We start from the raw sequence: 17,970 nt of genomic DNA on the forward strand, positions 1-17,970 counted from the left end.
CAACAATTAATCAAACACGTGTTAGCACGTGAAAAGAGCTTTCCAAAAAGCTCTAGCGTGAGCCGAAGCGACGAATACAACTAGAACTACGCGCTTGCAAAGACAAGCTTGCGGAAATACCGCAAGACTTTTTTGACAACCTATATTTGAAAGACATATTATATTTGGGATTTGGTTTTTTAACTTTTTGAAAATGTAATTTCACCGACTCGATTAAAACCACTAATTCTTATTTTCCCGTTTGTGTTAACCGCACTAAAAACTGTTGTCGTCTAGTTTACAATAATCGATTTGCTAACCAAAACAGATTTGCTAATCATCTTAGGTTTCTTAAAAAAACCGGGTCGGAATGAAGTATTGAAGAGTAAAGAACACAATAGATCTTAAGGTTGAACTGCTAACCTTTAACCATCTATCAACAAAGAAAGTATTATATATCCGAGTTGCTGCTCAAAGTTTGGGTGTTTGCCTTGATACAAATATCTAAAGTTTGTTTTTTTTAGGAGAAGATGCGTTTGCACCCGTTGGACACGCTAGAGCACATTCGGCCAGCTAAACGTGCATTTCCTCGAAAGTTTTATGGCGTATTGGAATGAAGTTTCCTGTTTTTTAGACCACTGTTTCGTGGTCAAACGGAGAAACGAAGTCTCGATATGCAAACCCAGCTATGCGTAGTTTGATCAAGATCAAAAAGTCATAGAAAAAATGTATTATTTAAATTAAAAACGAATTATATTAGAAAGAGAAAAGAACGGGCGATCTATCTATTAGATTTGGCTAATGGACTGAGTAGAGTAAGGCCCATACATTAAAAGTAGCCCCAACGAAGAGTTGTAAAAAGAAAATCCATACATATTTTAGTTCGCAGTACAAACCACAGATATCTATCCACTTTGTATTGGGTGACTTTAAAATTACTACCCTTCACACACTTTTAGTTAGGAATGACTATTTTTGCATACTCAAATAGTTTTGTGCATATTATTATTCACATATGTATGTGCGTATGTGAATATGCAATTAATGGAGTATTCGAATTACCGACATATGTACATATGCATGCATATGTAGATACACAGTACCTGAACATATAATATACGCAAAAGTATAATAATTTTGTAATGGCACTAAATAACTAATTCATACATAAAAAACATATCAGTGTACATGCGTACATGCATATGTATGTAGACATGTAAAATTTGTATGCATCCGATTGGAGGGTACACCAAATATATTGAAAAAAGCTTAGTCAGTTTTCCTCTCATTAAAGGTATCGTTATTGGGGATTGGTAGTGTTTTACAAATCTATCGATAAACTAAGCCATGCACATATATTTTGTTATATTTTCAGTATGATATACTTGGTGTATGGACAAAGCAGTTCATACCAGCATGAAAATACCGCATTTAGTGGGGGTTTTCCGGGCGTGCGCTTATGCTTTCATATATATCAGTTTTCACTGTATTTTATTCGTGTTTTGTATACATGTGTGTGTATTGTTGAATTTTTTAAATTCATACTCATAAAATTTTACTGTAAACTATATTTATAGATACACAACTTCATTATTTGCTTGTGTCAAATTGGGACTATGACCCTTTTTCAGTTTGTTCAACCAATCCAACCACCGTTCATTTTATTTTAACATATTGCCGCTTACTATTTAATAAGTATGTTAAAACTAACGTAAAATAAAGTTTTCTAAGTATTTTATTCATTGATGTGAAAACTTTTTTTTATCTATTTTATTCTTCTACTTCTTGGTGTGTGCGCCAACTATTGATATGCTTAACCTACCGCTGCGACGACGATAACCACACCACCTAATTATAATCAACAATTTCGTTTGCAATTGTCTATGAACGGCAACAGTTAATCTGCACCTAAAGGTATGCAATCACAATCGGAAATTTACAAAAGCAAACTCAAAGAAAAAATTAGGAACAATCAACAACAGCAACAGCACTCCCAAAGGCGTGAACAACATCGTCAACATCAGCTACTACAATCGACGACCAGTGCAACTACAACAGCAGAAGGATCGGAAGCAGCCGTTGTCGGTCTCGGTAAATCTCTGCCCTTACCGCAACGTCGCGCTACTGTCAAAGTAATTAAATGCAAAAAACCATTGTGCCATTTCAAATTCTATCTGGACATTTGCGATCATCAGCTCACCAAACGAATTGAAGAACAGATTCGTACGCTGGGCGGAGTGCTGGAATTCTTTCTAACAACAAGTGTTACACATTTCATAACCGATAAGGCGATATTACCACCAATTGTTGGTAACAACAGCAATAACAATAATAATTCGCTAAGCAGCCGTCCGGGTACACCACAAACACCAGGAACTCCAAATACACCACAAACACCATACGCATTCGATACACAGGATGGTAAAAATAATGCTTGTAGTGGCAGTAATACTCCAACCGGTTCGGCTAGAAAAGTCAACACCCGTCAAACACGTGCCAATGCGATTTTAAATCGCGTACGTCGCGCGAGCACAACCGCCAGCGTTATCAATGTTAATGCTGTCAGCGTTAGCGAACCGCCAAATTCTCCAACACCAATAAGTTTAAAAGACGTTGGTAAACAATCGCCAATTGGCTCAACACAAAGTCCTTATATTGTTTGGCAAACTGAATACGCATTGCACTTTTTCAAGAAGGTTCAGCACGAGTTGAAGGATTACTTGGGTGTCCATTCACGTCACGATCAACAAAAGCTATTGAGTAAAGGTAGGAATACTGCCGATCCCATAGATCTTAAAGGAGGTGGATATATAAAAATCGAAGCGGTTAAACGGAATTATCGACCTTATTATCAACTGTTTCGAAAATCATCTGGGACTGAGTGGCCGAAAATTGAACTGACTCGTGAAGACGGTGCCTTTCGACTTTCACCAAAAAAGAAAATCACACCAAGCGCAGAAGTCATTGTGGAAGTTCAGGAAAGAGAAAAGGAGAAAGCAAAAGCTGGAGGTAACGAAGATCAGAAAATGACTCGCAAATCACGCTCTCGTTCATCACAGCATCAAAGGCCGTTACATTCTGCCGTGCAATCGTTAAAAAAAGGCACTGGCGGTGCGGCAGATTCCGCTGCAACGGTGAAAAGTAGTCAGCGCAATTCACACGCTGGTGGCGCTGTTGGCGGTGTGGTGGCTGGTTGTAAACAAGTAAAAGAGTCCAGCGACAAGCAGTGTGGCGTCTGTGAGATCTGTAAAATCGAATATGACACACTTACCATTCATCTAAAGACTAAAGATCACGAATATTTTGCCAAGAATTCGCAGAACTTTATTGCGTTGGACTCGCTCATACACACGTCAGCGGACGTGAATAAATTTTTGAACGAGGATAAGAAAGTTGATTTAGAAGAGATGGAAGTTGAAAATATTGAGGTAGTGGCTGATGCAAATGCACCTGATCCACTTGAAGGATCAGAACCCTTGTTGGCAATACCGTTGTTGGAGCTTACAGAAGACAAGCATCGAATGTCAGGTGGCGTGCAACAGACACCTTCACCAACTCTACGTGAGAAATCGAAGCGTAGCACCAAAGGTAAACATTCGTCGGAGAAATTTCAAAATGTTCGCGCTTCAAAGTCTCTTAAGGCCACATCAACAGCCGTTAAATCACAAACAAGTCCGATAAAACAGCAACTGGCGCTCAACACTGCCACATCCAGCATGTTGGAGCTTCAACGCATTGAAACGTGTGCAACCGGTACTGTAAACGCGACAAGGCCTGCGTCGCTCACGACAGCGCCTGCGACAGCACCGACCCGCCGAAAACCAACATCAACAGCAGCAGTTTCACCACCTATACGCGCCATGCTTCCGCCCTCGTCGTTGTACAAAGTAGTTGGCACGCCGGAAACAGTGTGCATGCCAATACGTAAAACACGGGGAGACTTACCCTCGACCGGAGATCAAGCAGTGGCAGCATCACCTTCGCTTATTGTCAAATTTAAAAAAGTACGTTCCACCGAACTGCACCGCTTAAATGGAGAAGCTGAAAGTTTTATGTTCCCTAAGCAGCGTACATCTAGTGAGCTGCCCACCGATATGGATCGTCAAACCACTTCCGAAAATGCACGTTCCAGCTTTTCATCAACAAGCATAGATAGCACAAGCGATGGACCAATGGATGTAGAGTTAACCGTAACGACAGAGCTTGACGACAAATCAAAGGAAGGAAAAAAGATAGGAAAACGTGCAACTGCCACAGCAAAGCGTCGGAAAAGTCAAGCGACTGCTGCTACAAAGCAGCGCTTTCGAACCACCCCCATCCAGCCAGAGTTACAACTGAAGGACAAGCAAGGATCACGCAAGTGTGTGTCTGCAAAGTCGACAACAACATCAACGATGCCCGCAATAAGCAATGTCACAAACCCAGCAAAATTTGTAATGTCAGCAGCAGCAGCGAAAGCAAACGCCGCCGCAGCTGCACTTGCGGCTATCACTTTGCCAGAGGCTACACGGAAAAGTAGCCGCACTGCCACTGCTATTGTGACAGCGGCAACTACAAGTAGTCGGTTACTACGCGCGGCCGTGGAAGCAGCGAAGTATAACTGTCGACAAATGGCGGCGGCCAACGACTTATTGGAAAGCGGGCGGCAAAATTGTGATGCCAATTTAGAACCGACAAAGTCCTTGCCGACAGAGACAGCGACGGAGATCTGTAAACATGTACCAGTTGTAAAAGTGGAGGATCGGATGGGGGATGTTGAATATTATAAAAAAAGTAGGGTGATAAAAAAAGAAGAAAGTAAAAAAAATAAGGAAGATGAAGCCGATGATACCACCGTTGGCGTTAATAACGAAGAGCGTGATGTTGATAACCACAAAAGGTTGGAGTATAGTTTCAGTAAAGATATCGGTGATGATAATGATGATGATGAAGATGATGACGACGAAGAGGTCGATAATGATGACGAAAAGGATGAAGACTATGTACATTGCAAAAAAAGTCGACGTAAATCCTGTGCATTTGATAGTTTGCCAACCATGTGGCAAAGTGGATGCAGTGGTGCCATCTCGAGGAGGCAACGGGCAGTACAACGCGAAGAACAAAAATCTAAACTGGCGATGCTATCAATTGGAGGAGGAGATAATTCATCAACTAAAAATACAGGCAAGATAGATACCGGAGGTAAGCGGAAAAAATTTAATGAAATCCAAACAGACTCGAAGAAACTGAATACTAATGCATCCAGCAAGAATCAAAGTATTGCCGGTTCATCGCCAACAATATCAATATCGAAGCAAAGATCCTTAGAATCGTGTTTCGATTACGGAACCAGCGAGCGCCTGAACCACATGAGTTACTCGTTTGAACGCATACCCGCATCCGACCTTTGGTATCGAGTTTTCACGCGCCAGGATAACTGTTCGGAACGTTTTTTCGAATATTATGGTTCAACGAATTACCGTAAGCTGCCATATGAATTGGGACCCATACCATTCGCACGCACTCTGGACACCGGTGCTTGTTGCAAGCTCTGTGAAGAACAGAAAACCTCCAATTTTACATCAAAGAAAGTAGTAAAAGATTTTTTAACTTCGCGAAATACATGCAAAGTAAAAACGGAGCCAATGGAGCAATTAGAAGCAGATGCCACCAAATCGAGAGATTCAAGCAGCGGCAATTCGAATGGGATTGCGAGTGCTTTAAACTCGTTTTCTACGGAAGCTGCCATTAATATGCAGTCGGAGTTATCTACAAAGCATTCCAGTTCTGCCTCTTCCTCAACACAATACAAGCATAAGCATAAAAAGCTACAGATTTTGCAACGTTATCGCCAAGAGCAACAGGAATTGCAGAAACGACAAACCGAACAGGTCTGTGCACAGCTGGGCGACAACTCTAACCAATTGCAATGTGATAGTAAAGCCAGTACACCAGTTCAAGAGCGAATGCTTGATCGACAACGCGCCGGTTCAACACATAGCACAACGAGCACTACGAGTTGTGCCAGCAGTACGGCCACTACCAAAACCAGCAAAAACAGATACCTCAACAAGCATCTGAACAAAGCTGCGGCCGCTTTTCTGAATTTAGAGCTGCCGCCCCGAAAATCACCACGAGAGCACGCTTCAACCCTTGCTTTGGTCAGCTGCATTATAAAGCAACGGCAAGATTCGCAAAGTAAACCCAATTCAGAGACCGATGAGCCCTCCACTACGCCTACGCCAATACCAGTTACTGAAACAACCGCGACATCTTCAGGAGCGGCGATAGCGCTCGCGATAAATTCAGCAACAACAACCACGACGCAAAAGCTGGCGACGGGGACGTTAGTGACAGAGCCAGGAGGAAGTGTAAAAGCGCCAACAATTAGCAATGAATTGCCCGCAGTCTTGCGTTCTCCACGTCACACACGCTCAGCAGCTGTAACTCCAGTCGAAGAGTTACGTTTCACTACGGAAATATCTGAGAATGTAAAACGCATGCGTCGCGGTCAGAACAAATATGATCATTCTCCGCCGGTAACGTTGTCTCAGTCCTCAAAACCACGAAAAAGTACGCGGGGCGGCCGACAGCCAAATAAATCCCCACTGGGGAGACCACCGCGAGCCTATTGTGGTTTGAAAAAGTTTCTGCACACAACTGGGCGCACATCCAACAGAGGGAGCCAAACACCCAACACGCTAATCACAGCAAAGCGTCATAGACGAGTGAAGCATGCCGGCGCCTATGCAGTGACGTCGCATACTGCCCGGAGACATCACTCCTACAGTGGACTGCTCGCACAAGGTTCGGCTTTACCATGTATACGTAAGACTGGTTCAAAGAAGGGTGTGCTTGAATTTGAGGTAGATGCGACAGCATTAAAAGCTCTTGACGCAGCAACAAAATACACTAATGTGCGGCAGCTGGAGTGGCAGATTGATAAATATCTTCAATTCCATGGTAGGGAATACGATTTAGAGGAAGATCTACCACTAGGCATTTGTGAAGGTCGGGATATTGTACCACTTGCGCCTATAACTACGTCCACAGCAAAGAACAGCACAGCAACCACATCGGCTTCAGCATCTACTAGTAAAGCGTTGCGGCGCAACAATTCAGCGAATGCGAATGATAAACGGAATTCAAGCCCATCAGCAGTATTTGCAGCGCCTTTCGACTCGAATACACCGCCACCCACCGACTGTTTCTCCAGCGACTTTGATCTATGCGATTTGTTTACGAATGCGATAGGCGGTGCATCTGATGACGAAAAGACGCCGGAAGTTGGCAGCAAGCGTAAAAGTAAAGGATTCTCTCTATACAGTACATTATCGATGCAAAATTATTTCCGTAAGAGGAAGAATCTTAAAACCAACCGGACGGGTTGGCCGAAAGTACAAAAGAAAAAGACTTCCGCGCGGCAACAACAATTGCTGGCACAAAAAATACGCTTTCTGCAAGACATTGGTGAATTGGCAAGTAACGGTATTAAGAAAGAACCTTATATGGGAAGCAATAAGGAAGATGAAGGAAAGGAAGGAGATGATAAAACGGTTAAATGCAGGGAGATACAACGGCGGCGTGGGAACGGGGTTATTACGCCACCAGAAAGTGAAGCAGAGGTAAAATCGCATGGTAAACGCGCAATACAGAATGATGTCGAAGAGAACGAAGAAGAAGCTGGAGCGGACGACGACACAGAATTGGATGCGGCTGAGAGCATATTGGAAGAGGAGGAGGAAGAAGAAGAGGACGACGAGGAGGACGAAATGGAAGACGATGGCGAAACGATGGCTGATTCAATTGAAGAAGACACGCAAACACGAGGTGAGCACGACGCTGATGCTGCGGCAGAGGCCGATGAAGAGGACGAAGAAGATGCTGACTTAGATGCAGATGTGGCTGTGACGGCAGGCGAAGATGAGGATGACATGGATGATGATAGTAATTTCGTACCTGCGCGCAAGCGCACGCGTCGTTGCACCAACGCAAGTCCACTTGAAGAAAAGCTCGTAACATCGAATTCGCTAACAGCGCATAGCAGCACTACCAACAACACGGCAGCCACCTCTACGCCGTCAACGCAAATACTACGTGGTGGCTTAAGGCGTACGCCACAATTGCTCAACGGCAGTTTAGGCAGCTGCATAAGTCCCAGCGAAAAGGCGGGCGATAATTCGGATATTTTCACAGTGTCATCAGATGGACTAGATACTGATTTGGATATGAGCAATTCACAGCATAAATGTGACGATGAACATTTACACCATCATCACCACCATCACCATCATCATCACCATCAAGACCAATGTGCAAATCATCAAACGCCCAAACGCAAGTTCGATTTGTCAAAATATGCGCCAAATAATGCCACATCAAGCAGTTGCGCAGCTGAGGCTGCGACTGCCGCTGTCAAGTCTTTGGCGATATCGCAGTTTCTTAAAAAAGAAGTTCGGGTGACATGTAGGCGGCTGCGTGCGCCGTTTCGCCGTTATCGTTATCGCAGATAGAATGATCAAAGTGTTTTGACTACTTCAACTACTGACATGCGTTGTCACTCATGTTACAGCATCGGCGAGCAGGAGGCAGCAAGAGAGGAGGAATCAATGCGTGCACAGACGCCATAGCTGTTTGGATATACATACATATATATTACATTAAAACAGGCTTATAAAAATATACGAATTAAATTACAAAAAAACGGAAAAACTCCCAGAAGGAGTACTAAATAAAACTCTCATACAGCTAGTTGTACTTCGTACTTGTAAATTGTTATGAACTTTTATGTTTTAAAACGGAATCTAAGAAAAAAATAAAATGAAAAGTAAAAAACCAACAGATAATGTGAAAAGGCTTAAATGAAGAGAAGATAAAGGAAACAAATGTAATTTAACTAATTGTCTGACTAAAAGTACATAAACATATATACATACATACATTTTGTAATAAAAGCAAGAAAAAAACTAAACTTTAAACTAAGCCCCACAAACTTTCAGCTGCCCCATGCACTAGCCTCAAGTTCCACTTTGTACAGTATGATGTAATAAAGTTAGCGTTTATTTTGTGTGTAATTTTATTAATTAATTAATTGAATTTTGTAAACCCTCAGCTTATATTATTATGACCGTCTAATTTTTCGTAAAAACTATCCGTTGAAGTAAAAAACGATTTTGTTGATTCTTATAATTTTATTTTTTCTACGCATAAACATGTAATGTGAAGTTTAGTGTTAAGTAGCATATTGTAATTGTATACCTTTAATAAATAAAATAAAAATGCGAAATGCATATGTATGTATGTGTTGCTGCTGTATCAAGCGAAGCAAACATAATTTTCATATGTTCTGTAAAACAAAAAATCAAATGAACTTAACTTTAAATACAAGAAAAGGAAAAAAGATAAATCATAATGCTACAATAATAAGGCGAAATGCAGTTTAAAAGAGGTCTTCTTTCACATACCGACAACATTTCTTCTAGATAATCCATATAAAGTGTTGATTATTAAATTTCATAATCATGCAACCTGTGTCATTACTTCATAAATATGTATGTTGATATGTACAAGAACGGTGAAGGCATTGATAAACTGATGAAACCAAACTAATGCTAAATGTTTAAGTTAACAAAATAAAAATGTCGAACGTTATTTAATTTAAAAAATATGCGTAAATTCGTTTTACTTTACACGAGTTATCAAAAGTGAGTAAATTTCATAAGCATAAATTTCAAACACAAATAAAAGTGTTGCTGGTGTCATTTAAAGCAATTGGCCGGCTGATTCTGAATTATGCAGCGCCCATCTCCAAAGTTGTCAAGGTAATGCTGTCGGGACAGCCACCAGATGGTCCCAGCTCAGGAGCATAGTAGGATGCTGCGCAAGCAGGAGCTGGGATGCTACCGCAGGAACCCCCTGTAGGCAACTACAAGCTTCTCTGCCACTTAACTGATGAAATCCATGACTTTACACCACACTCACTGTACCCATCAGTTTATAGACAGACAATTAATTGAGGTTTTTATCGAGAATATGCTACCACCTTTTGAAATCCCCGCCTCCCGAATACCGTCATCGCAGATGAAGAGCTTTAGCTATCTCGTGAGGCCCGCGTCGTCTTGGCATAATAGCGTTAAGGTTATTGCATTATGTTAAACTCCTACCTATCATGAATATATACCGACATCATGTGAAGGTGCCCACGACACTAACCACCTATTCATGTAAGCCCTCTCCTTTTAGACCCATCCCGGCGAAACACCATGTTTCTTATGCCCTACCGTTAGATGAGATCGACGACCGGTGCTTGTACCGTACCTAGGAGGGCTTGATAAACTGCTAAAACAACAATAACCACCATAGCGAGTGACAGTCCGCGGCTGGTTAAAAGTTCAGTTCATTATGGTACCGTAAATTCGGCTGCCATGAGGAATTCGACTCTTCCATCATCCGTAGAAATATGAGATCTCATCAATACTTGTGAAACTAAAAAACAAAAAAACGGAGGAAAGAATAAATTTGGCCCAGACCTAACTTTATATATCCTCGCATAATTGAGTAAAATTTAATTTGGAAGGGCTGTTAACTTTTGGAATCAAACAAACTCATAAGCAATGAGAGTTAAAGTTTCTAACATCAGAGGGGCGGGTGGAAATTTAATCTTAACATATCGCACCCTAAATACAAAAGGGTCACAACTCAAAATACTAAGATTTTCAGGAGAGACGAAAAACGTTTTATGTAAAAATTATTGTAATATTTAAAGAAAATATTGTTCCATCATGAAAATATACAACATTGAAGAAGGCTCTACTATATTTTTTTCAATTTTATATTATGTTTGCGAAAATAAAACAAAATTTTGATTTATGACTCTTTAACTGAAATTTTTTCGATTAACTAGTGATATTATCTTAAGTTGTGCCTTTTTAACTGATAAAATGTTTTAATTTTATAAGTTTCCTAACCTAATTGAACTCACTTTTTACAACTAAAGAGGCACAATGCAAAATAATATACCACGAAATTTATCACTTTACAGTTATAGAGGCAGAACTCAAAATAAAACTCTTTATGTGTAATAAAAGTAATCAGCTGTTCTTGAGCCCATTAACGCAACTAAAAATAATTCTCTTTAGTTGATCGTGCGAAAGCAACACACTTGACATAAAAATAGACATAACTGTATTTTTCCGGTTAAAGAAGATAGTTATGTGAACGAAATATTTGCAGCAGTTAGAAATGTGTACTCTGAATTAATTTACGCAAAAAACTCAGTTTTGGAAAATTTTGAGTTGTGACCCTTTTGTATTTAGTGTGCGATATAATAAGTGAAAGTGCCTTTTGCCCGATCTCAATAATATTTAAGACAGATCTAAGCGGTAAGTGCACCAAGTTTGAGCTTTATTAACTCATTATCGAGATACACACACTTCCCAAAAAGTGGACTTAGCAGCGCTCATTTTTCAAAATTTTTCTTTCATCGTTTGTACAAAATTTCAGTAACTTTAACTTTCCTTGTTATATGTACATATATATACATATGTACATATATGTGTGTTTTATCGATCGATTTCGGTCATTTTCCATGGAGGACTCACGAACGGACACACTTACTTAAATCGAATCCTCTCATCATTCTGATCCGTTTGGCATGTATACATATGTCTATATCCGTCTCGATTCCTATATGGTGTTGCGTACTACCGTTATGTGAACAAAGTTATAATACCCTTGGGCATAAATGAACGCAAGTATAAAGAAACGCACATTGAAGAGTTGTTATTCTAACAGCTTACAAATCCATGCCAGCATCGGTGAGGTAACGAGTTATCAAAGTTAAGGGAGGGGTCTAGGGTTTGACTTTCAAAAAATCGATTTTTTGGAAATAGCTTTTTCTTATAGTAAATCTCAAAAATATTGTTCCAAAATTTCAGCTCAATCGGAGCAAAACTTTTGGAGTTATAGACGTTTTTGTCCCCACTCCTCTGCGACAGCTGCGAGCGTTTGGAGCGGAGCGTTACAAAAATGCCGAGAACATCAAACGCGTTTTTCTCGAAACCACTTTTTCAAAGTCCGTGACTATTAGAACTTCAACAATATTTAACCGATCCTTTTCAAATTTGGTATACAACTTCTATATATAAAATACCTCCCCCCCACTGAGAGATTTTTCACTTTTTTGTTTTACATTAAGGGCGGTTTCCACTTATACAGCGAAAAAATCAGTGAAAATCGCACTTTTTGCTTCAAAAACGCGCTGGCCACGTAAAAATGAAAAAAAAAATCGGAGCCAGTGGGGGGGAGGTTTTGGTGATAATTAAACCAAATAATTCTGTTTTTTTTATTTCAGTTGATTCTACAACTAGATACGATAGTCACCGCAAATCACCTTTTGGAAAAGGCGTTTTCGGAAAATTTATTTATAAGATATTTTCTTACAAAAATTTAGTACAATATTGTTGAAATGATGCTTTATAATGTACAAAAAGTTTAAATACATTTTCACTATTCATATCTCTAAAGCAAAGTCTCAAAAATTCATTAAAAAAAATGCTCAAACCCTAAACCCCTCCCTTAATGTCATTTAACGTTAGACCCAGGAAATAAGCTGTTTCGACAGCAATAAGTGCAGATCGTGTCATTGTAGCGCGTGTCCCGAGGCATCTGAGACTCTTCGTCTGCTATATCTGGGGGTCGGACTGCGACAATGGCATTCAGGGGCGAGAGTTCGTGAAAGTGGTTATATAGTAGACTCTTGGTGAATGCCATTCAAAGCCTTCACACAGTGACATTGCTTCTGTAAATAGACAATTAAACTATAATAAATCTTTTTTCGCTATGGAAATTTGACATTTTTGGCAACTTCACAAATTACCGTTATAGTATATGGTAGATGTCCGACCGCCCATTCCAGCATTCATGTCAGTAAAATGTGCACTAGAATTAGTTAAAGTATCTAAAATTTCACTTGAGTTATTTTTACTGCATTGTATGGATGTGATTTTTGTCAGATTTCAATAATTTTCAAACTCATTTGGTAAGGTCAAACGCAATGTGTATCTATTATCAAGTTTAACAGTTTGTTGAAAAAATCTTGTAGATATACAGTTGCGTACAACTAATTAACAACAGCGTAAAGCCGAACCCGAAATTGTCGGTATTTAAGTCGGTTCCCAAAATTTTAAAATTTGGAAAATACCAAGGCACATTGAAGTAGCAGTAGTAGTAGTAGAGTAAAAAGAACGAAAGCAATGTATGTGGTCCCTAAAATGTCCAAATCTATAAACAAAGATTAACAGGTTAGAGACCAAATAAGTAGAAATAATATTTTTCTTGAAATATTACAACGCTTGCGTTTTTGAACAAGTTTATTACAAAAATACGGTGACATTATCACTTGGAAGTCCGAAAAGAATGTACAACAGCAACATTTTTCAATGAAAAGTTAATATTCCTTCTAGATATTAACATCTGCAAAGTATAGCCGCCAACTAAGTTTTATGTTAAGGGGAGGGGTAGGGTCACAAAATCGAAATTTTTTTTCTTCACTCATCTTATAGTAAATCATTTCAAGAATGTTGTGTCAAAATTTTAAGTGGATCGGAGCAGAACTCTCAAAGTTATAGCCTTTGTAGGCACTCTACCTCGAATGCGGAGCATAGATAATTTTTCAGAGTCATTTTTTCAAACGCGTTTTTCCCGAAACGACTTCTTAAAAGTCGGTGCCAATCACAACTCCGAAACTATTCAACCGATTCTTTTCAAATTTGGCACACGTTTTCTAAATCAAAAATACCTCCCCCCCACACTGTTTTTTTTTTTTTATTTTTATTTTTTTAAGGTTGTTTTTCACTTACAAATATGGCGAAATTTTTCGCCAAAAATGCTCGTTTTACGTTTTTTTGCCACCAAAACTACAAAAATGAAAAAAAAAAAATATTTTATTCATGTGGGGGGGAGCATTATTCTACGACGAATGCCGATTGGCACCGCAGAGCACCTCTCGAAAAAAAAATCTCCAAAAAAACTCTGTCATGGGCTTATTTGTCAATATTTTATTATTAATATTTTTTAAAAACTTATTGAAAAGATGTACAATAACATGCAACTGATTTTATTAAAGTATCTTAAGCCATATTTCTGTAAAAAATTCAAAAAAAAAGTGTTTTTTTTTTAGCGCTAAACCCTACCACCCCCTTAAAACATGGAAGGCGTTTGGCTTAACCATACAACTCATCGAAATTTCTAATTTGTTAAATCGAAATTTTTCTTCAAGTGTGTTCAAAGATTTTCTATAGGATTAATGTCAGATCCATGGGAAGACAAGTTTAAAAGTGCCACAATAATATTTTGAAATACAAAGTTCAGTATCATTCACTAGATTTTGGGTCATTATCCTGCTGAAAAATCCATGTTACCCGCATTCCATTGCAAACAGCAACATTATCTTTTCATATTTGCGATTATTTCAATTTCTCGTATTCTAAAATAAACCAATGCACAGCATCATACAGGTACATAAAGTACAAGACTTCTTTCGAATGCTGTTGCATTTGCTCCAATATCTGTTTTTTTTTTTTTTTTGTCGCGGCTCCGAACTTTTCTTTGTTTCGCTCAGAGAACTCGTCTCTATTACATATCCAATCAGGGGTTCCCACTTCTTAGAATGGATGTCTAAACCAATCGCATTGAAATGTAATTCATACTTAATGTCGATTAGAGTTGGATTAATATCAATTGAAAGCTTGACTCCAGATCTTGAACATGTTTTTCGTGCAAGGAGACTTTTAAAGAAGTAACTACTCAGTATTTTCTTTCTCCTCCTCTATTTTGCTTTCCACAAGTCTTTTGTTGTATAAGCATTTCGATTCGCTGCATCGATTTATAACGAATTCATATTCTTTTTTTTTCGATGCATTTCGCTCCAAGTCGGTCCAAAGCACAGTTTGTCAATCTTGCCTTAAACTGTTGCCAACAACTACCATGCAGAAAAAAGCTACAAAGCCCTTGTGCACTAATGCGCTCGGGTATAAAAATATGTACTGTTTAAATAAATTAAAAATATAGTAAATAATCAACCCACAAGGTGTGGAAAAATTGAATCGGTATGTACATATACTTACTTTCCTCCTAATCTACTCGTATTTACATATACCTATGTAGTATATGACTATGCACTATTTACTCAAAGTACCCCGCTTCCCTTTCGTTTTCCTAAATCAACAACACTTAAAAATTCAAAATCCAAACGTTTCCTTACAAAAATATTAAATTTCAAATTTTTTTTCATATCCATTGCCTCCTTTGCTCATAGATCTTCGCAAACTCATCAAATACGAGGATACACTAGGCATTAATGCCAATCAAGACAATTATTTTGAGAACCTCTTCAAACGCACAACTGCCAGTTTTCGCGCCAAAGTGGGAAAAGAGAATGTGCGTTGCGATCGCGTTTTAAAAGAAAAGTCCAAGCACCAGCAAGATCAACATGTGCTGCGGCCACTAAACCAGCAAGCGAAAGCCGGAACGGCAATGGCGAAAAAGGAGAGACAAAACCAATCTTCTCGCAATGATGCAATCGCCTTCCACTCTGGAACGACCCCAGATGGGGATAGCATACCGCGCCGTGACAATGGAAAACAACCACAACGCCTTGGGACGCCTAAAAATCTTCCCGGTTTGGGGAATCTATCGCGCGAGAAAGCTACACAATCAGGTAATCGTAGAGCACCTTTTGGCGAATGTAACGAGCCACGTGGTTCTCAATCTGAGACGACCGACCGTAGTGCGGTGCGTACAACAAAAACAACAACAGCAGCCATAAGAGAGCCTAGCCCCAAAGATCAAGCTCCAACAACCACAAGCGGTATCAGAGCAGGCGGACGTAAAGAATCTGGTCGAATGGCAAAAGATGGTGATACGCAGCGTAATCAAGTGCCAACGATAAGGGATGCGAGCCGTGGACGTACGCGTGCTAGACATCCAATTCAAGAACGCGGTGCTACATCGCGCAGTCCGAGTGCAGCCAGTTACTCCACAGCCAAATCTTTGGGTGTTATCAGTAAGTAAAGAAATTACCAATCTTAACTAGGAAAAAGCTTGATTTGAATTCTTGTAAATACATACATATGTATAAGTACATACATATGTATAAGTACATACATATGTACGTACTTGCAAAATTTATTAAATTTGATGATATAAATTTCATTCGTTCAATTGCAGTACCACGTCATTGCACAGCAACACGTCGCCGCCGACCATTAAGTACAGATCCGGTCGCCTTATACCACTACTACCAAAGCGAGTGGAATTATTTTCGGGAACAAATTCCTGGCGAGAGTTCACACGCCGACCTGCGTTGGCTAATACGTGCGAGACTAATGGATCCCAATTAAAATGACATCCTTGAAGAATGGCAGATTGAAAGAAGGGAGATGAAAAAAAAAATAGTTAAGAAACTGGGATAAAAATTAGTATCCATAAAACCATTATTTCAGACTCAATTTCATGTTATTTTAAAATAAAGCGGCGTTTCATAAATAAATTTGACAACTTATAATTATATATTAATTCAGATTGGTAGCTAGAACAGTCCATCGAACCAACACTGGAAGAATTCGGCTTCATGACTAATTTTCAAGCTTATCAAGTTCGATTCCTTCATGCGATTGAAGCAGTGATAGATGCCATTGATGATGAGTGATGTCGCAATAGGCTGTTAACTTGCGGCTACTAATTATTTAGGATGAGTATTCCACATCCTGTTAACTGAAACCGAGTTTCATCTTTCTCACGAGTTTTCCCGAAAACCTATTTAATGTTGGGGCTAGAGGAATGTGCTCAACTTCTACTACTTTTATCGTTATTGTTGTAACTGCATAAATCGTTCTCCATAAACTTTTGTAGAATGCTGCTGAAATGACAGTCCCTGGCAGAATTGTAACCCAAGTCGTGTCTGTATATTTAATCAAATTTAAATTTTAGTTTCTGAAATAAGCGCTAACAATTTTGAGTGCCTTATTTTCTAATGCTTCTACAACCGAATTTTCACTAATGCAGTGTACATACGAGGGCGGATCAATAAGTCCGTGACTTTTTGTATTTCTGACCTCTTTACTGAAAAAGAAATACTGCTCCTGTCACAGTCGACCACAAACGCAATCGTGTAACAACTTCACAGGAAGGTTTGACGTGGACGAAACATGGATCCATCACCAACCAGAGACCAAACAACAGTCGAAACAGTGGGTTTCTAAGGGTGAATCGTCTTAATAAGCACACGAAATTCAGTTTTTTCCATTTTCTCCTCAAATTACAGGGTAGTCTGATAAAGGTAACTGTAAAACACAAGCTAACTGACGCAGCACGTTCAAATTTTGACAGGAGTCAACTGACAGATGCCTGTTGACAGGAGCAGTATTTCTTTTTCAGTAAAGAGGTCATAAATATAAAAAGTCACGGACTTATTGACCCGCCCTCGTATTTTATGTTCGGTGAATTAAGAAATTTTAACTATTGTCTTGCTGCAAAATAGACCGGCTGATTCACAGTACCCCATTTAGACAAGTTAAGATCATTGGAACAATAGACCGGCCTAAATGGGTGCTCTCGTAATGAAATGATTCACCAAATCCAATTGGGAAATTAAACCAAAATTACACACGTGTTCAAAATAATACGAACGTGATGTATTTCGAAGTTTTGAGAATTAGTTTGATATCTGGGTATTGTGTACAATATGAATATACCGATTTGCGTGGGGTTTTTTGGAAAACTTTTATATGAATTAGTTTGTTCTTAGATTATCAAAACTCAAATGATCGTACCAGGAAACCCCCCAGATAATCAAGTAATGAGTTCGGATAGCCTTTTGTTACCAATGTAGCCTTTACCCGAATTTAGGAGCCAATTTCCAAGCGTTCGAGATGATGATTTCAGATCTAGGCTGATAGCTATACCACAGCATAAGTTAAACAGAATGCGCGCAGCTAAGGGCAAGATTATATC

General features: G+C 39.3%; 2 protein-coding genes across 2 annotated transcripts in view; both read left to right on the forward strand.

Annotated features, from left to right (window-relative positions):
• The window catches only part of LOC129249380 (protein chiffon), a 22,467-nt gene extending 12,840 nt beyond the window's left edge, over positions 1–9,627 (forward strand). The window contains exon 2 of the mRNA XM_054889170.1: positions 1,877–9,627. Within this exon, the coding sequence (XP_054745145.1) occupies positions 1,896–8,471 (6,576 nt within the window). The 5' untranslated portion in view covers positions 1,877–1,895 and the 3' untranslated portion in view covers positions 8,472–9,627. The remainder of the gene's footprint in view (positions 1–1,876) is intronic.
• A 5,604-nt stretch (positions 9,628–15,231) lies between these two features.
• Positions 15,232–16,522, forward strand: LOC129248842 (uncharacterized; the record flags this gene model as incomplete). The annotated part of the gene is made up of 2 exons (XM_054888455.1): positions 15,232–16,021; positions 16,186–16,522. Coding segments are annotated over 2 exons (963 nt in total), but the record flags the coding sequence as incomplete, so codon positions are not given.
• Between the last annotated feature and the right edge of the window lie 1,448 nt (positions 16,523–17,970).

The sequence above is a fragment of the Anastrepha obliqua genome, chromosome 5 (assembly GCF_027943255.1).
Source record: "Anastrepha obliqua isolate idAnaObli1 chromosome 5, idAnaObli1_1.0, whole genome shotgun sequence".
Taxonomy (NCBI): Eukaryota; Metazoa; Arthropoda; class Insecta; order Diptera; family Tephritidae; genus Anastrepha; species Anastrepha obliqua.